Here is an 18,913-nt window from a genome sequence, read left to right as displayed (position 1 = left end):
TGGGTCATATAGACGCTAGAGGGTTAATATCTTTAGAAATATCGACCCTGTTGCAATCGCCTTCGGTTCTTAAACTAAGCTTGAATGAATTAGACTTCAATTTACAAGCTTCTCCAGTTTACCAATGGGTAACCCATAATGAGATCCACGATGTAGACGCAAGATCTTGAAACCTGCCGTATTCCATAGGGATCGTTTAGTTTATTCTAGGATCTATAAGGGAGCTTACTGCCGCTGCGAAGGTAGATGTACTCTATTTCAATTTTTTTTTACTAAGCAGTTGAGATGAATCGGTACCAGCCCTTCAAGTCGTGAATATTGATACCTCTGAATATACGGGAAGAGTAAGTCGATAGAATCGAAAGACTCGAGTTACGATGAAACAAGATATAAAGTTCGAGAACAAATTAGTGCATTTAGGTAATTATTTTGCGTGAACCTGATACTATCCGTAAATCAGTAAGCGTCATCGTTCAGCTATCACAGATCCAACGGAACATTTTCAACAGGAGATGTCATTTTTGCACGAATTCTAATAGATTTATAGTAAAGTCTCAACCCTTAATCTTTAGGAAAATTCATTTAAGCCAAAATAAGAATGGTATGAAATGAGAATGTGTATAATTCCAAACTTTGAAAAAAGCTGTAGGAATATCATAAACTTAGGAACTAGGAAAAATTTCAATACAGGATGTGAAAAATGGCATAAAATGCGTTAAACCTTTTTTTATCTTCGTGAACTATACATTATATTCTCCATAGGTGAGAATATAATGATTGGAATGAATTTTTATCGATGTATAATGCATCCATGAATAACTGGACAAGGGGCCTTCCTAGCCCTGCATTTTCAAGACATGGGAACACTGTTCAGTTGTCCTAAATTGTTCCTACTGCTTTAGAGGCAATTCTCCGAAGCTTCGACAAGGGCTTTGCTAGTGTATAACATGATGCATGAACCTTAATATAAAATTTTCGGTGCTACGTTTCAACCTGATTCGATGCGATTGGTGAAGTGGTACATTATCATGACCCCGTTTACACAATTATCTATTTGATTCACAACTGTTCAAGCAGTTGGGATGAACATCTAGCGCGAATGTTATTTTACCTTGCCAGCAAGCCGTTGTGTCCACGATAGGCTCAAGGCAGTCTTCAACAGGCCAATTCATTCTGACTTAATCCTTTGACTTTAAGCATAGTCAATCTCTGTCCGACGGCGTTCAAGTCATCAAACTTACGACTGTGACAAAATCTTCGTAGCACGTAGCAGTCAAAGCCAACAACATTCCTTTAATGGCGTCTTGCCGATTTTGATGCAAATATATGTCTCTAATGAAGCGTACCTCAAGTTCCAACTTGCAAAAAAAACAGGCGAAAATATGCTTGCTTGGCTCGCCTATTTAGTATAGTTAAAAGTACCTAAACTTCTACGTTGGCTGTCGATTAATAGGTCCCAGCCTAAATAACCACCTTATTGGTGAAAGTATATTCACTTCGCGGTACATGTTGCCGTTGGAAGGGTTGCCTACTCAGAGCCATTAAAATTTATAGCTTGAAATTTAAATATATTTCTACGGATTTAAATTTTTTTATTAAGAAATTCAAAAAGGTGTAACACTTTATAGGTACACTCTCTAGATGGGTCGAAACTCAGGCACATTTAGGATCTGGCGTATCTATATGACGCAGACTTCGTAAAATATACAAAGCCTATAAGCACAACAAGTAGCACTGATAAATCCGCACGATTCTGACTCTATCTCCGGATTTCACTCTGAGGCGTATCAGAGTTACAAAAAGTTGGCCATACTGTAAATATCTCTTAACCCGAGAAACACTGATTATTTGTGCGTCCCTGACTCCGGTTTGAGCGGATAAGAGTAACTCTTTTCCTGTTCCTCTAAACCGCGTCAACACGGAGATCGCATCCCTAGTCAGGAGTCGAAATGATTCACCGCAATGGACGTGAGACCTGAAAAGGGTGAAATGACTTCAGATATCTCTGCGTCATTATTATAAAGTCTCCGGTTTAGAAGTTAAGAATTCTTAATGCTTATAGAAATCATATTCCATAAATGCAACAGAGTCTAGAATCGGGGGATGTTGCAGTATTCTGAGAAATCAACGAAATCAGTTTTATGCATCCTAAGGCGTGCGACATCTAGGCTTGGATTTTTGAAAACATTGATCGATGAGCAAGCTTTTGTGCAATAGGCTTAACTGTAGTGCCTACATTTGAGCATTCTATATATTTACAATTCAGGGACACTTAGCGGTTCACAGGACGGGTAGAAAAGCGTATATACTAATCAGATTTTAGGCTTAGCTGGTATCAAGGCAAGCATCTACGGCTGTTGTCGTATCCCTTTGTCTTTTACCAGTACATCGAATGGCATACGTTTTGAATATAACGAACAACTGCGAAGTAGTCATATATGCTGCACTCATATTTCTTACAATTAGGGGATGGTTCAGTATAGCGGGGAGTCAATTCTAATTGATGCGGTCGTCCTGAACCCTTAGTTATCTAGATATACCTTATATTTAATTACAGATTTAATTGACGCATTTTATTAATTAATTATCGTCGTTTTTGCGTGTGTTAAGCTCAACAGATCCGTAAACGGTACTCGTATTAAAATAACACTATTACTCATAAGATGATATACTGAATATTTTTGCATTTTTAATTTTATTACAATTTATCTTTGTTGCGCACAAACTATCCGACAGTGCGGGCTCGGCAAAACGATCATTAGTGTGTATTCCCTCCGATCGTTTTTCATTACCAAAACGATGATTATGAAAGGCGTTGCATACGGCGACAATGACGGCGATTACGTTCGAAAATTTGCTACGGAAAGCGTGAAGACAACAACTACATTCTCGATACGTACACTGGTTGACTATTAGGCCTGTAGTAATCAACTGACAGAGTTACTGATATCGCTGCACTGTACTTTCTATCTAAACTCACACGTGCGCTGCCATAACTGTTACAGAAAGAAATATGCTCTATTATGTGAGGTTCTTGTGAAAAATAAGTGTTGTTACATCCAACAAAATGTTATTATATGTTTATTATGTTTGTTTTGACTAAGCGAAATTAGCCGTTCATTGGAGCGCTTCCTCTGAAATAACCAGATCTGGGCAGTCTGCTATGTTGTCTTTTTCTTTGTGCTGTTGCTGTTTCGCCTTTACACTTTCTCGGTCTTATAGTCGGCATTCCGTTTCCCCATGCCTGAATAGCCGGCAGTAGTTGGAAAGGTCGATCTGCTCGTTTAAGCGGCATAATCCCCTCTCGGGAATGTTGGGAATTTGGCTGCGCAGGTCATGAGCCTGTCATGGCCTTGTTCTGGAATTGAGGCACGGAAAATACAAACAAACCGCCGAACGCACAATAAAACAAAAAAAAATAGTGTGCGTCACGTGTCAAGACAAAAGGAGGTATAAAGTGGGTGATATATATATATATATATATATAGCTATCTATGCAAAAAGTTGAGGAAGGTCCCGTTTCGTAAAGTCTGATGAAAGCGTACCAGCGGTACGGAAATTAACGTTCGAGCGAAATCTACATCTGATTACGATAATAACAACAATACATATGTTAGTAAACAATGGCACTGATGTTATGATAATTGTAAAAATGCATAATAGCTATGATATATTTAAATAATGTGTTTATGTTATTATGGCCGATGTCCTGTGGTACTCATAGTGAAATTAAGCACTTATAATTCTAGCTTTGATATAATTTTGCGGATGGATCTGCGTAAGGAATGGCTGTCGAGATGTTTCGATTTGGTCTGTTCCTAATTAATAGGCTTACCGACTTGACTTAAATTAGCTTTTAAAACTATGGTATGATGTGGGTACAATCCTGAGCTCGTCGCAGGATTACAAGCATGCAGGACATAGTGCATTAGTTTGCTGGAAGCATACAAACAAGCACAATTAAATGAAATCCTCTAGGGATTTCTTATTGTGTTTTTACTCCAGTACAAACTACATTAACTGTTTTTATCGACTATTGCCCATAGCATGCATGTTATACACCTAGGTTCTTATAGATGGAATTAGGTGGTGACCGTGGCAACTACCATGTATAAGCATTTTCTAATGATTGTTTTTAGTAATGGCCGTGATAGATCTGTACCTGCAAGGATCCACTTATCCTCAAGACGATTATGCATATAATTTTTTAAACCTATGCTCCCAGTACCGGGTGCATTCTAACGCCCGGGACCGGCCAATTTTAAAATTCAATTAAACTTATATTTACTGAAATAATGCTGGCGACAGTGGATTCAATCTTTAAGATCACCGTAATGGAATGACTTGAGACGTTTAATACACGAAAATTTTCTGAGTCATTCTTTCATTATGGGTAGAACCCAGCTATACTCAGCATGCTTCGAAGAATTTTCGCGATTTTCTCTGTTTTCTAATTGAAATGAGTCAAAGCCCTTCTTACAGAGATGCTTATCTCATGACTTCGACGATCATGATTATACTACTTGTTCTGAAAATGTCTACGGACTTTGACTAGTGCAGTCACTGGAACTCAGGGCCAGGGCGTTTAATTTTAATTATGAATAGATCTGAAAGCAGGTTTGACCGTTGGTAAAAAGTAATTTCTTGCTAGATTAAATACGTGAGTGCAGTCGTAGAAATAGATGTGAGTTCTAGCAAAAAATACAACTCTTATCTGGTCTAATGAATTACGATGTCTCTTAGCAACTTCTAAGTCAGCAACCAGCGTCAAAATGAATAAGATATTTCGCTCATTCCAAGACTGTGAAATGGCATAACAAATAGAATTTTCACATATCCAAATCACTTACGAATATCAACTACTTAGTTTGTTCTCTGTGTATATATTCCTAAACAGTACCAACATTTTCTCTTAAACCCAATATTTATGACATAATTTTATATTATATGGCAGGCATAATGCACCTCCAGGACCTTTTGGGCGGTCTGTGTAAGTTTTTGCACAGAAAAAAACTTAACAGCTCTGATTCTGTAAATATCTACCTTGCGCCTCGGCATAAGCATTTGCACTGAGGAAGTAGTCAATGCAATAGCTGAGAACATGCTCGGAGATCCGAACATCTCCGATCCTCGCCGACTGCAACAGTGCGACGTGCCATATGGTACTCTGATGTTCGATCCTATGAAACGTTTCACATCTGTTACGTGAGCCGAAGGACACCTGGAACGCAATCCTAATCAAGTATCATTTTCTCGACTGATTCGGTAGATTCACTGATCTACCTGACTAAATCAGTGAACAAACAAAATTACCGTATGCGTGTGTACCATAGCTCTCATTTAAGATTAACCACTTTATGTAGCTAAAGTAACCATATGATGAAGACTTTGGCCAGAATTTATCATCGAAACGTTAGTTTTGTTTAACTGTTAATGTTCTGGCAAAAAGTGTCTGCGGCCGAAACTCTATCAGTCTAACTTGAATAACATGCGATTCCAACGACATAATAGTACCTGCACCATCGAAACGTCGAAGTTATTCAAGAAGAAGTTTGTTCCGAACATGTCAGTATGTTGATATGACTTAATGCCGCTAATCTGTTTCCTGCTCGACTTTTAAACCGAAAAGTTTATAGGAGTAAATCCTCTAAAATTGGGATACTACGTAGCTTTATATAGATTTCGGCAGTTATGTGATATTTATATGAATAAGCTGTTTAAGGGTGTGTGTTTCGTTTGAGCTTATGAAGAACTCTCGACATGATCGCCTAAATAACATAACGACAAGCATTACCCTTTGTAGTATGATTTTGATATTGAGCATATTCAACTAATTTGGAGCGCTCGGATGATTAAACCTCTCGCTGAAAAACACCGGGGGTCTCTTATTTGACTTCTGCCAACGGGACATGCTGCACGACAGGTGTAACTACATAAAGAGACAATACTCGACAAACCCCATACGATTTATTACAGCCTGAACCTCTTTCATCGAGAACGAATAACTCTTTCTAGTTATGTATAACAGATCCTGCAGCAGTTCCTAATAGAAGGTGAAAACGCGGTCAGCAACACGACTGGGCATGCAGAAGAGTCCAATAAGTGCGAAAACGTTATTTCGGAAAATATATTGAAACACCGTGGAGTTAGGCAGGCGATACAGCATTCGTACTACAAGTACGAGCCTACCCGCGCCCAGACCTTCCTTCTCAGCAATAAACCAAACTGTAATTTCGATCATTCGATGGTGTATTCGTGGAGAGCACACGAACACAAAACCGTTAGCAAACACATATGCCATAAACAAATTAACACGCAATGACACTTCCGTACTCAGCAATAATGTCACGCGTTTCACTTGCAATCCGCGTCTGTCCCTTAAGGTAACTTTCTGGGATAAAAATTGTTTCACATGGGTATGACTTGGACTATGGACTCATGTTACTCATGGACACAATGTTATTTGCATTGTACAAAGATGTTTCACTTCCGAGACCATTTTTCGTAATATTATAACTCAAGTATAAGCAATTAACCCTTGAAAGCTTGGAAAACACAGTGCACAAAGAGCCCGACACGGCCACATTGCCGCTGCCCCATTTCCGATGCTTCCTGGAAGTTAACCAACTTAAAAGGGCTCTTTTCATCAAACGTTACGAATTTCGATGAATTAATCATTCATTGTCAACGTCCTCTTGTCTTCTTAAATTCGTAATTAATAATCTTACTATTCACTGCCGTATTTATGTTCCGTTCGCAAGCGCACATGTGAACATACGGACCAGCAAATTGAATCTTGTCTTGCTTAACGCGCGAACTGATCTTGCCTGTTCCACTAGTTGAGTCAACAAATCCACTACTTTTCGAGCAACACCTACTAGCCGATGAGGGGCAAAAAACAGTAAAGCAGAATTCGCTTGCTTTACGACGGAGTCGCATTTCGTCGTCTTCATTATCGGTCTAAATATTGTTTGCGCTGCCCAGTCGTTTACCTGGCAGTTCTCACGGTACTCATCAGCGACCACCCACACTTACGTTCTTCACGACGATGTTGCGAGAGTTCCTCCTTGCGAGAAGAAAATAGCAGGTAATTACCGGTGAATGGCATTCCATCTGAATTTCCGCCCGAGAAATCTACACTACCCATACATCAGGTCAGCACCCCATTTGTTTTCGTAGAAGGAAGGAGTCGGTGTGAGCAGGCTATGATGTAAGTCAAGTTAGCACAATAAGGCCCAAAGGGTTGGAGCCGTAGGCTCTAAGCCGTATAGGTTCGTTTTGAATCGCGCACCAGTCGCAGCGGCCTTGCCATGTTTCCTGAAAGGTAAGGGCGGATTACGAGGGTCTACTACATGATAACGTACGCGGTTCCTCCTCGCTTGCCAAAATCTAGCTGAACTGACACTAGCGAAGACAGTTGCTGATGGAAGCAGGCCTATGCAGGTGTGCCGAAGATTTTTTTAGGCCACATCTAGAAAAGTTTTCTATCAAAGTACTGCGAAACATACTTGGGAAACAAAGCAGTTCCAGCTGTGAATAAAGCCTAATTGAAGACTATGCGGTGGTGTACTTTGAATGTAGTGTTAATTGTAGTTGCGTGGTATATGCATGCTACGAAAACAGTGCACGGTGCCAAGACAGAGAGAAAAACTTATTACAGTACTAAAGAACTGGAATCACATTCGGTTAGAGAGAAACGCGATCAGGATAAATCCGGTCAAAGGAAATCTGAAAAAAATGAAGGGTTTGTCTCTGTACTATAAAGTTGATGCAGCAAAAAGTTTCTGACTGAGCATGGCGTTTTCAGGAAGTCGTTCAGTCGACTAACCCAAACAATAGATACTCGCAACTCAGTTTAATAAATGTCTGATAGTTTCCGCTCAGATTTGAGTGCCGTATGGATCTGAACAGGCTATATTATGTCCGTTTTGCTGTCGATCTATTCTAAATGCTCGATTGTGGGAAGCTTCTGCCTGTGGGATTAAAAAACCTCCTAGTATCAGTGAGTCCGCTCTCGAAGCAAGCGCTATCCTTGAAATTCATGAAACAACGATAGAAATATGAGTTGCATCTATAAGTTAAAACTTAGATTATATTTGAAAATCGACCTATAGTTAAATGAAAGTGCACATAAATTGCGTTAAGTTGAACAACTGTGACGTGTCTGTATACCAATACGCTCACTGAAGCCAAATTTTGGTACATCAGCGGTATTAAGGTGAAATGCTTACTCTTACTATCTTTTTTTTCTAGTGCAATCTATTTGTGACAACATGGCTAGCTTGCATATAAGCAGGTACATAAAAATCTAAGTCAAGTCTTAGTCTATTTTACCAATTGCGGCGCCTAAATCAATGAAAAAAAACTCCGATGTTTACTTTCATTGCTGCGTTTCAATGATTTTCAGATACAAATACCCGCGCTTTCTTAATCAGCGTACCTCGGAGAGAGGCATTGCGTTGTAATACTTATTCTCTACTGCTTTTTACCGTTCGTTTTAACTAGCTTTACACATTTTACTTTCCATGTTGACGTAGATCAGTGCCTCGATAGCCAAAACTTGGCCTAGTAAAAAGTTTTGAAATTGACAACTTACAGGTTCTGTCTGCATCGGTATCTCAAAGTGCAGCGCTTTACGGAAGTTCGTAAAATAAAGCTTCAGTACTTTCTATATATTTGTACGTGTGTCTGTTCGTTACGATGCAACATATATTCGAAACAGAAAGCAACAGTTGCATTTTAAACTAATTCTGATAAAGACAAAGGTTAAGTAACGCCTATACCTATCCATATCCAGTCATCATTTCAATCCGAGCTTTGACAAAGTAACTTGGTAAAAGACAGCTATCAGTCGGTACCCTTACCTTATTCATCCTTCTCGTGCCTTCAAGTTTATCTTTCAAGAATATCAACACAGTTGTTGTCTATAAGAGAGGACTGGTACTCCTCCATTACATAAATGGACATATGCTTATGTAAAGTTATGTGCAACCGACCCCTACATTAATATTGCGAAGTTTTATTTATAATGGACTGGAGAGTCCTGGTTGAATTGAACGATATAATTTTTCTATGGGAATTGACGAGCTGAATAGCTTTAAGCTCATACCATGTTTATGCTTTAGCTGCGATCAGCCCAACGATATCTTTTGTCCTATAATCTATCATTATTATATATATTTTTTTAAAGTACTATTCTTTGTATTGTACAATCACCGCCACGTATATATTTGTTGTTTTGTTATGGGCTCTTAACGCCATAAGGCAGCGAGGGTTGAAGGCGCCAAAAATAGTCATACAATACACAATTCAGACATCTGCTACTAAGTGCTGTGAATATCCGATGCTTCGAAAAATACTATTTTTCTATAATTTCTAATGTATTTTAAAGCGTTTTTTCTGCACAGAAAACTTTCAAATACCAAAAATTACATTTCTGAAGCACTCGAATTTAAGTTCGAGCACTCGAACGAACGAAGTTCATGATTTGAGTGTCTATGAGTTATATATACAGAAATCTAAACGCTTTTTTAATTTATTGCTAAACAATGGCATTGCAGACGATTATGATGCGGCGGTATATGAAAAAGCGCTGTAAAAAAAAACTCGTGCTTCCAGCAGAACAAAATAAGTCATAGGGAGTAGTTCAGGCGGAAGGAGAAATCTATTTCAGACAGTTTAAGTGATTTTAGGACTTTATGCGTTCAGGTTGACTGCCTGCTATGAATACTATAAATATGCAATACTTAACAAAGCCGATATATGTCATGCTGAACTAACCTTAGAAAGCATTCAAAAATTCACTGCACTGACCAAATATTTACAGTTTTTTAAAACTCTAGATCCCCAAAGTTACAACAGAGCCTACTTTGTGAATAAGCGTTATTGTAGTGTTTTTAAGGCTGCGTTTCGTAATGTAAAAAAGTGTTGTTAGCTTACATATTTACTTACTTGAATCTGGATATTTTGAATCAAACATAATAGTCAAATCAGGCTTCTTTTTATCTAATCTGTCTGAAGAGCTGATGCCGCCAAGTCAGCGAATCGACTCTTTCTGCCGCTGAGAAATTTCCATCTCTGCAGACCTTACTTCTTTTTTGTTAGGAATTGTCTCTCTTATTTGTTTCCATTTCTCCTGTACTCTCTGGTTGTTCATAGAAGGTATGCGAAGCTTATTACCTTCTCCATTAAAGCTCTTTGAATATTAGCGCGTTTAAGGTTTTGGCGAACGTGATCGAATGCATCATATTGGGCTATCAGCTAGCCCCCTTTAGCAGATGACAGCATCTGTCAAGATAAGGACTTTCAAAAATATATACTACTCTATTATAGAGTGGTATATATTTTTGATAGATTTGTAGAATTGTATGCTATCATATGCAGCGGTCTACTTCTTGATGCTGGGTAGAACGTCTTCGTACACATTACTTTTTACTGACTGCCATCGTCCAACTATTAGGAGTCACCTAGAAACATAGTGGAAGGCTCTTGCTAGAGCTGCCAAGCTTCCGTGGCGAAAAAGAAGGTAAAAATATTGTGATCCGGCACTGTTAAAACTGAACAAAGATAAATACAGGACCCCGAAACTCTTGTAGGGTGAACTTCAAAAAAGTCCAAGGATAATCAAGTTTTCAGAAAAAACTCTTTGTTTATTTTGGAGTTCCCTTAGAGAGTGATTTCCGTGGGAAATTATATTTTCCAATACCTTAAAAGACCTTGCAAGCAAATAAGCAAACTTGTACCATGTTCAGCCCGGATACATACAAAAGCATTTAGTGAGAATTTTGGTTTTCTTGCAGAAAGGGCCCTTGAAGACTATAATATATTTAACGTCGTGCTATATCTGTTACATTATTATATTTTATAGTTGCCGTTAAATATTGTCGACAAATCTCTTCGATGCATTCCGTGTACCAGGGTCGTTAGAAAACCCCAAATCGACACCACAGGTTCTTCTAATGATAGACGTTATATTGGCATTCACAGGGTTGATCGTCGATCAAGTTTGCCACGAACCCAGCCCAACGGAGCATCGATCATCACGAACAGAGAACAGGGAATTAGCGCTTTGTTAAGAGGAAAGATTTTTTTTGATGAAGCTCTTATAGTTCATGAGAACTTGGCGTTCAATACGATTACCGTTACTCCACATACGCCAATATCAATAATGAATAATTATCAGGACACATTTGTTCAAGGAAGACACCGATCTCGACTATCTGTCACGGGCCAGATGGAAATGTTTCACGAACCAAATATTCCCTTAACTGGGCCGTTACACAATGTGAATGCGCCTTCGCTACATAATCAGGTAAGCTTGTTCACTGCCGGCCCATTAAAGGCAGTTGAAAGCAGCGCTGTTGCTCCCATGGAATCTCCACCGGCTTACAATACCTTTACTATCGACAAATGGGCAAAAACCCCTGCGGCAGTTCGCCTAAACCCTAGGTGGCTAAGTAAAATAGATGTGGATAATTCGCTTATGAATGATTTCATGAAAAAGCTACAACGAGGCAAAGTTGTTCCGAATAATCTCAAATCACTGGGAGTAGAACCTCAATCGGAGCAGTCTATTGAAAATACATTTCCAGTATATGTACCACACCTGTCATATTTGCAATGTGTGGGATCATTGTTACTGCCACAGGCCCTGGATGCAAAAAAGACTCGGAAATATTTTTACTTTATCCCGCATAAAGCACACCTTAAGTACCGTGTCATAACTCCAAAGGAGCTCATTACCAGAGTACCTTTTGCTAGCCGTAGGTATCGAAGGTTTGAAATGAATAATTCGCTGCTCAAATTTATCGGCGGTGATCGAAGTGAACCGAAAGTAATGTCTATTTCCCTTCGTCATCAGGGCCGCCCAGCAAATTTTATCAAGGGCGGCTTGGCGCATGGCTCAATGGGATTAATAAATCCTTATAACAAATTTGTACACAGGCAACCCGCCACCGACCTTGCTGTGTCGCAAACACACAGCGTTCCTCAAGTGCGCGTATCATCACCGCTGTTTCATAGCTTCTCAAGTTTTTCTAATACCAACGACCCTAGTGCAAAGATGAAATTTCGGGAGCTTGTCGTGCCCTACCCAGGGACCCCATCTTACTTGCCACCCTCTATTGCCTATCACGTTCGGCCAAATCAGTCCTTTCACTTCAATCAACCACTTCATAAAATCGTGACTTTTAACAAACAAGTTCCATCAAACATGCTCAACTACGATTTGCTACCAACTGGAGGAAGATTAGCGCCGCTTACACGAAGACAGCTAGTCTTCGGTAAAGGTATGGCGGAATCGGGCCCGACGAGTAACGATGTTCACCCACCATCCTTTTACCCTGCTCCACTGGAACATTTGTCGCCGGATATAGTCCAACATTAGCAACTGCAAAGGCACTCTCCTAGAGACCGCACGCTGTCGCAATCGCCGCCGTCTCTGAAGACACTGCATCGAATGCAATAGTCCTAAACGAAAATTCAAGTCGTCACAAACAGAACAACCTTAAGCCATGCAAAAAATCTGCCGATGAATCCTGACAAATGAAAAGCACTATTTGATGTCGCTTCAAGAAACTATTGACGGCCAAACAAATCAAGCTTATGCTTATCACCAGAGGCATCGTCGCGCGCGCCTCAAACCTTTCGAGCCATCATCACCTTGTGCAACATCAGTAGCAATAGCAACTGTAACAATGGTCGAAACAGCAAACACAGTGGCACCCGACATCTCATTGGTTCCAAATTCATTGATGGACATCACTTGCATGATATTGTCTGCCAGGCGCGTCGTTCCACACAGGAATTCTAAGCAGTTTAAAAAACCATCCACATAGCCTAGGCATACACAGAAATAAAACTGTCCAACTATCTGCCGATCCGTCTTTTATGTGATAAATCATTGAGGCACACGAGTAAAACTTCAATGGGATGACTTCATTGACTCTTTTTCTCTTCTATGCTCGCTTTCCTCGTCGCCATGTTATGGGCTTTGCCACCCTTCCTGCTGTTGACATCTGGGATGTTACTACGCAGGGGTTGGCAATATTTAGCTAGACGAAGTTATGACAACGCTTGAACATTGAGGCTTGTGGACTGCCGATGCCATTTATACTTAGTTTATTTAAGAAATAGATACAATAGTATTGCTCCTAGATGTAGGGTTAGGCGAATATTTATTATTCTGTAAACCGGTGAATGTGTATTTTGCGATACGAAGCCAGTTTTGATCTATTGTTTGTTCGGCTCATAATTACTGTCTGCGTCATGTCACTCTTTGCAGAATAGACAAATAGCTCATCGATATCAAAATGAGTTGAACTTCGTCCGTTGAACCGATTTCATCGCAATAGCGTGTCGCAATGGGAAGTAAAAAGGCACCAAACAGCGTTTGCCAACAGTCTATGGGATATGACTCATGGTCTAAATAAATGATTTGAGATCTATTATTGTCAAGTGTGAGTATTTCGGCATTGATAAAAGACTACGACAAATTACTCAACCTGTATATGTTTTGTCCATTTAATTATTACGTATTTATATAATCGTTCTCTGAGCTGATCAATTCATTTGCACACAACAACTTTCTTCGTATTTAGATATAAGCAATTACTTACACATATGCGTATATTTGTCTATCATAGCACATCTGAATATTGGCGGGCAGACTACAATTGTATTTATTAGTCACCACGCATAAAGATGAATAGTAAGCATTACACTGTTCTTATTACGCCCCACATTGCTACCTCTGACTTTGTTTACTAGTATAGTAAAAGTTATTACTATGCCGCACAAACACCGTCTAACACAAGCCGCTTGTCTATTCAATTATACGCAGATTCTGTTAGCTGCAATGTAGTCGTTAACATTACCGCCATGTATTTTATTTACGTGTAAAATACAATTCAGCTATTTGAACATAGCATAGTTTGCTGTTAGGACTCTTAAATTACATTTAATTTTTGCTATAGGCAATACTTCGCAACAATTATCGAGGGTCCTCGTCCATGAAATTGGTTACACGGTAAAATGATCGCAATAAAAAATTTGTATGTCGAAATTCAATTGTTTTACTTTTGCCTTAGATGCGTAATAGCTACTCGTGCATTTCGACTGCTGTCTTTATCAACCTAAACTGTTAGAAGTAATGCTAACCTATGTAAGCGCTCAAATCAATGCTTTTGGTGTCCTACTTAACGTTCGAGTGAACTGTAAAAAATCATGGCAGATTCTTTCGTGCTCTTTTAAAGACTTCAAATTAAGTTACTTACCACAGTAAAGTGTTGCATATATCGTAGACAAAACACGCTATTATCCATTTATAAACAAAAAAATAGTAAGGTACGAAAAAATAGCCAACGACAGTAATCACACAACGAATACGTATTGTTGACGACCACAATCGCGAATCTTTATTGCGCTGACGTAAACATATATTAACGCTAGATTTGATTTTTGTTGGTGTCCTTATTAATGTTAACCAGATGTCTTTGCTCTATGTTTATTTTCTGTCGCTGTTCTTCTCTTTTATGGATTATCGCCATCTATACCGCACCAGCGGCAACTCCATTTCACAGGGGACTTATCCATATTTCTGTCACGTATATTTTTCGGACATTCTCGCTGTTGTTTACTTTCCATTTTCTTCAGCCAGATTTTTTTCTTAGGTCTGCTGTCCATATTAGACATTTATGTCTACGACAAGTCGCTGGCTCTTTCTGTATATATCCTGTTACGTTTGATAATTTTCCTGAATAACAGCCAATATCTCTGTGATGTTTTTATTTTAATTCGATCTCTCATGATCCTTTTTCTTTCGCTTTCTATACTTGCCCAAAATCACAGTCCTTCGTCCGTCTCTTTTTCAGTATCATCTTAGTACCGCCCTCAACAACTATCCGAGGCACTAAATCTCACTGTCTGCCCTACCACACAAAGCAAAAACTTGTTCGTATATATATGTATATATACTTGTGTTCTTCGCGAATCTTTTGCAGATTTTTAAAAACAAGTTCCTCATCCCTGTTTAATAATATTACAGCAAAATCTACCAAAAAGCATTCACTATTTTGACATGTGCAAACGAAACAAAATCATTGAATGTATAAATACTGCACCAATGTACATACCTAGTCCTAGATATACTGAAAATTATCAGATGAATAAAAACTGTTCTTATAGGAAACAACGTGTGCATCATATGGATCAGCACACTCCAATTTAAATAAATCCCGAACTTTGTGACTTCAATCACTACAGCCCCAATTGGCAACATTTTCCGAACTGTCATTAGATTGACAACACATGACACTGGCGTCAATAAAAAATATCGATATGCGAAAACAATGCTTTTTCATGTGCTTCGACGGTTGTACACTTTTCCAGCAAACCGGCACCCTGGTAGCTGTATGACAATGGCGGCCTCCAGATACATGAGTGATCTTCCCAGCCGTACTATTTTTATTTCGGGTTTATTTGAAATACCACAAAGGCTACATTCGTCTACTACACAAATTCGAACCTTAACCTAAAATGTATACACAGCGAGTAGAAGACAAAGAGCGAGAGGGAAAGAGAAAAAGAAAGAAGGGAAAAACCGGGTTGAATTTCAAGAATTAAGAAAAAAGCAAAAACACGCATTTCTATGTCTGCCCGTTCTCTCGCTTAACGTGACCATTTGATGTATCAGTCTGCAAATCTAGCTATTTCTACCTTCTTTTAAAATCGAATTCAGACGAAGTAGGCCATATTCACAATATTAAACAGCATAGTAGGCATTGGACATAAATCATTTTTGTTTGCCTTTGTGGTAAGAGACTCATACCTCACAAAACACAAGTGTACCTCAGCACTTTCATATCATTTTCCATTACTATTTCCGTATCAATAGTCAGTTTGTGGCAATGCGTGACCGCCGTCTCCAATGATTCAATATCAAGATACAATCCACCGTAATCTCATTGCTTTCTGTCTTCATATTAGGCTCATTTTTATATATTATTTTTTGCTCTGCAGTATAGTATTAACTGTAATTGACAGACTTACATAACCATCACGGTATCTTGGCAACAGCAGAATGCCCGATTTTTTTTTTCTGCCCCAGTTGTGGGGTTAGTTCTACTGCGGATGTTGCCTCCACTATATCTTCTGTTAGTTATTCGCCATGATTCAAATCTGGTTCTGTTGTAACAAACTGTAACGCCTGTCAGTGTGTGTGCTCGTATGTGTACGGGTGCTTCTATGCACCTCCGCAAGTCTAATCTATTTGTATATCAGACGGCAATAATCCTCATTAACATTAACCTTTAATCATACGTAATAGGTAATAAGGTATGCAGTAAGCGTACTGTACCATCATGATCGTGTGTTTCTCTTTGCTAGTTTATTTTTCTCGGTATCATCTTAAATCACCAATGTATTGAGGTTCATTGAAAGCAAATCGCCTTATACTTTTACTAACTTCAGTCGTTTTTAAGAACAGCAGCAAGGAGATTAGACAGGTGGAGGTTGCGGATCTGCCTGGGTTATCTTCATTTCGATAATGTCGCATTCTACAACTTACTCTATAATTGGCCTGTAATGTTACTCAATGTCTTTTGCACACAATGACGTGGCGAACCCTGCGCCCAACGTCTAAAGGAAAGAATATAGGATGGGTGTGTATATAATATATAAATATATATATGTGTGTAATCGATACATGGCTCTGGACACTTCCCTGTCCAGCAGGATCGAATGATACCGTCCCCTCGTACAGCCTGTGGCCTTAGCTATGCAGACCTCCCGCACTGGCCCACCACATAGTATAGTGTTATTCCTACCAGCCGTGTCACGTTCTAACGTCACGGCGGCAACACTGTTTTTCTGTTCCTCTCGGGTTTTTTACATCTCTTTCCACTGCCGTAATAGTGTTTGTTTACGGAAGAAGAAACCATATACCAGCGAGATGCTTTTGCATTGACGAAAAGATGTCTCCTTATACTCCAGGTTGCGTCAAGTCCACTGCTTTTTCAAAAGTAGCAGGCAGTTTTTTGTGCGCCTTATTTCATTACGCGCGGCCCACGCCCGCTTCTAGAAAGGTCTGCAAGAACCTTATCAATGTTCCACTAACAGTTAACAGCGGATGGTGACCGTTGCAATTTGCTTATTTGTTTACTTCCGATGGACCATGGTTTTCGTTTACTATCAACCTCTTATATGTCCTTTCGGTATCTTTGTCTCTTTTTCCGAATATTAGTTGAAAGGATTCCCTGTTTGTTCGCGGTTTTACTGAATTGCTTTGACATTTTTCGCATTTAGTTTTATTTTTTCATTAGTATTAGCCAAGGAAATAGATACTTCAACAGATTTCTGACGATGTGAAGCAGTTGTGTATCTGATGGCGCCGATGTTTTTGCTAACAGCGATTATCCTGCATAGTCAATTGGTCTTGACAGTTGATTACTGACAACCATATCCCGAAGTCGTAGTTGGAGTGAGATGGGCAAATCCCGTTGATTCAGACTAGCTTCGATGACCTTCGAGAGACAAAGAGTCACTAGTGTTGGCCGGAAGTCGAGCACGTACAAATCGTTATGGTCTACCAGCTTCTCTTGCATTGGATTGGTATCATCATACTGTAATATCAAGAGACATCAAAGTGCGTATGAAGTTTAAATACAGCGAGCGCGATTAATTTAACAACTAAGACAGTGCTGTATCAAATTTTTTTTTTAAGTAGTATCCATTAACTTAGCCACAGATATAGAATAATTAGAAATACTGAACTAAACGAAAAAGGTTATCATACATCCAGTAGAGACTACCTAAAAAGCACGCACCTCGTCGTTAGGCATCTTTCCAATAACGCCTTCAGATGGCTTGCTTGGAGAGGTTCCACCAAACACAAACAGCCGATCTTCAACAATAACCGATGCATGACGTCGTCGGGCACATGGCGGTCCTGTTCGGCCTACGTTAATCGGAATTTCCCGCCACCGCTCGGAAACTGCATCCAAAAATCCATCCACCATTCAACGAATTAGATAGATAAAAGGAGTATATGTAATACGACTAAGTGTTGACAGTAGCTCGGCCTGTAATTGCTCTTTTTGGTTCGCATTTTTAAATATTTCGACTAATATGGTGAGTCCTGATGTACCGAGTTTGTAAGGATGAAAGTGAGTTGCACCTACAAAAAGTCAGGCATTAAATTGACTCTTCCACGTACCAATATTGACATTCCTTGTGGACGTCTTTAAGTGACTGTCGTAAGCTTTAATCATTGCTTAGAAACCTTGGCCATATGCAAGCTATTTTCAAAAAACGGTTGTATAAAATAAATAATTCTCTGACAGTAATCGTAAATAAAACCGCAACACTTGCGAGAGTAGCACATTTAAATTCGCTATAAATCTCACTTAATCATTCCAAACACGAGAAACCAATTAACTTCATTTTTCAATTTTCAAATGACAGTAAGACAAAGATCCTAAAATTCCGAAGATCCAAAAGACAAAATATTAAAAGCAGAAAAAAACGTAACAACTTGAAAAAAGTGAACTATTATAGCCTGTGTAAGTAATTACGTAGGGAATAGATTACCTTATCTTGAAAAAAATATACGCAGTATATCCGCACAAAAACCCCGCATAATGAAAAAAATGCCTTCGGATCAATTTCCGATTACTACTATCTAGTATTTCATATGAGTCATCCAGGTTGGCCTACGGAAGTCTTCCAGATGATTCAGAAGCCATTACATTTAATGAGTAACATAATTCGTTGATGTACCAAATCCCTGAGTTTGTCCGGTAAGACATTGAACAACAACTGACCCTTGCTTAGATTCCGGAAATGCAACTTTCGTCATCACTCTAATTCATTTGTTTTTTTTAGAAAATGGCTTTCTGTTAGCACCTTGAATAACGTA

At 39.1% G+C, this 18,913-nt stretch overlaps 3 protein-coding genes across 30 annotated transcripts in view; 1 reads left to right on the top strand and 2 right to left on the bottom strand.

The window, feature by feature from the left end:
- LOC111251664 (uncharacterized) overlaps positions 1-14,062 on the top strand; it is a 49,049-nt gene extending 34,987 nt beyond the window's left edge. For 10 of the 15 annotated variants that reach the window (XM_022808477.2, XM_086990173.1, XM_086990164.1 and 7 more), the window contains 2 exons: positions 10,987-11,311; positions 11,944-14,062. In XM_022808477.2, coding sequence (XP_022664212.1) covers positions 10,987-11,311; positions 11,944-12,021 — 403 coding nt within the window. In that variant the 3' untranslated portion in view covers positions 12,022-14,062. The other 5 variants (XR_015328402.1, XM_086990165.1, XR_015328401.1 and 2 more) reach the window with 5 other exon arrangements.
- Positions 2,660-10,431, bottom strand: LOC147755578 (uncharacterized). Of its 5 annotated transcripts, none has more exons than XM_086990183.1 (4): positions 9,952-10,431; positions 6,729-7,317; positions 5,044-5,234; positions 2,660-3,358 (listed from the first exon to the last, which is right to left on the bottom strand). In XM_086990183.1, the coding sequence occupies exons 2-4, from the start codon at positions 6,937-6,939 to the stop codon at positions 3,335-3,337; spliced, it is 426 nt and encodes a 141-aa protein (XP_086846309.1). In that variant the 5' UTR covers positions 6,940-7,317; positions 9,952-10,431; the 3' UTR covers positions 2,660-3,334. The 5 variants fall into 5 exon arrangements, 4 of the variants coding, with proteins under 4 accessions (XP_086846309.1, XP_086846311.1, XP_086846312.1 ...); XM_086990185.1 differs by having other exon boundaries at positions 5,044-5,221; positions 6,783-7,317; positions 9,952-10,430; XM_086990186.1 differs by having other exon boundaries at positions 5,044-5,221; positions 7,036-7,317; positions 9,952-10,429.
- Positions 14,063-14,382: 320 nt separating the features above from the next.
- LOC111251666 (kelch domain-containing protein 3) overlaps positions 14,383-18,913 on the bottom strand; it is a 32,416-nt gene continuing 27,885 nt past the window's right edge. For all 10 annotated transcript variants that reach the window (XM_086990149.1, XM_022808483.2, XM_022808482.2 and 7 more), the window contains 2 exons: positions 17,823-17,989; positions 14,383-17,618 (listed from right to left, as the gene is read on the bottom strand). In XM_086990149.1, the coding sequence (XP_086846275.1) occupies positions 17,409-17,618; positions 17,823-17,989 (377 nt within the window). In that variant the 3' untranslated portion in view covers positions 14,383-17,408. The remainder of the gene's footprint in view (positions 17,619-17,822; positions 17,990-18,913) is intronic.

The sequence above is a fragment of the Varroa destructor genome, unplaced genomic scaffold, assembly GCF_002443255.2.
Source record: "Varroa destructor unplaced genomic scaffold, Vdes_3.0 BEIS01000005.1, whole genome shotgun sequence".
In the NCBI taxonomy this organism is placed as follows: domain Eukaryota; kingdom Metazoa; phylum Arthropoda; class Arachnida; order Mesostigmata; family Varroidae; genus Varroa; species Varroa destructor.
The sequence above is the reverse complement of the archived record's forward strand: the minus strand, read 5'-3'. Positions and strand labels throughout refer to the sequence as shown.

Bases quoted from the DNA above. Each gene is read 5' to 3' on its own strand.
- LOC147755578 (XM_086990183.1), bottom strand. From the start codon at position 6,939: ATGCGACTCCGTCGTAAAGCAAGCGAATTCTGCTTTACTGTTTTTTGC. The intron at 5,235-6,728 runs GTAAGATTATTA...ATACTTGATTAG, and splicing joins CATAAATACGGCAGTGAATA to GATTGCGTTCCAGGTGTCCT. The intron at 3,359-5,043 runs GTAGATATTTAC...CCTCAATTCCAG, and splicing joins TGCTTATGCCGAGGCGCAAG to AACAAGGCCATGACAGGCTC.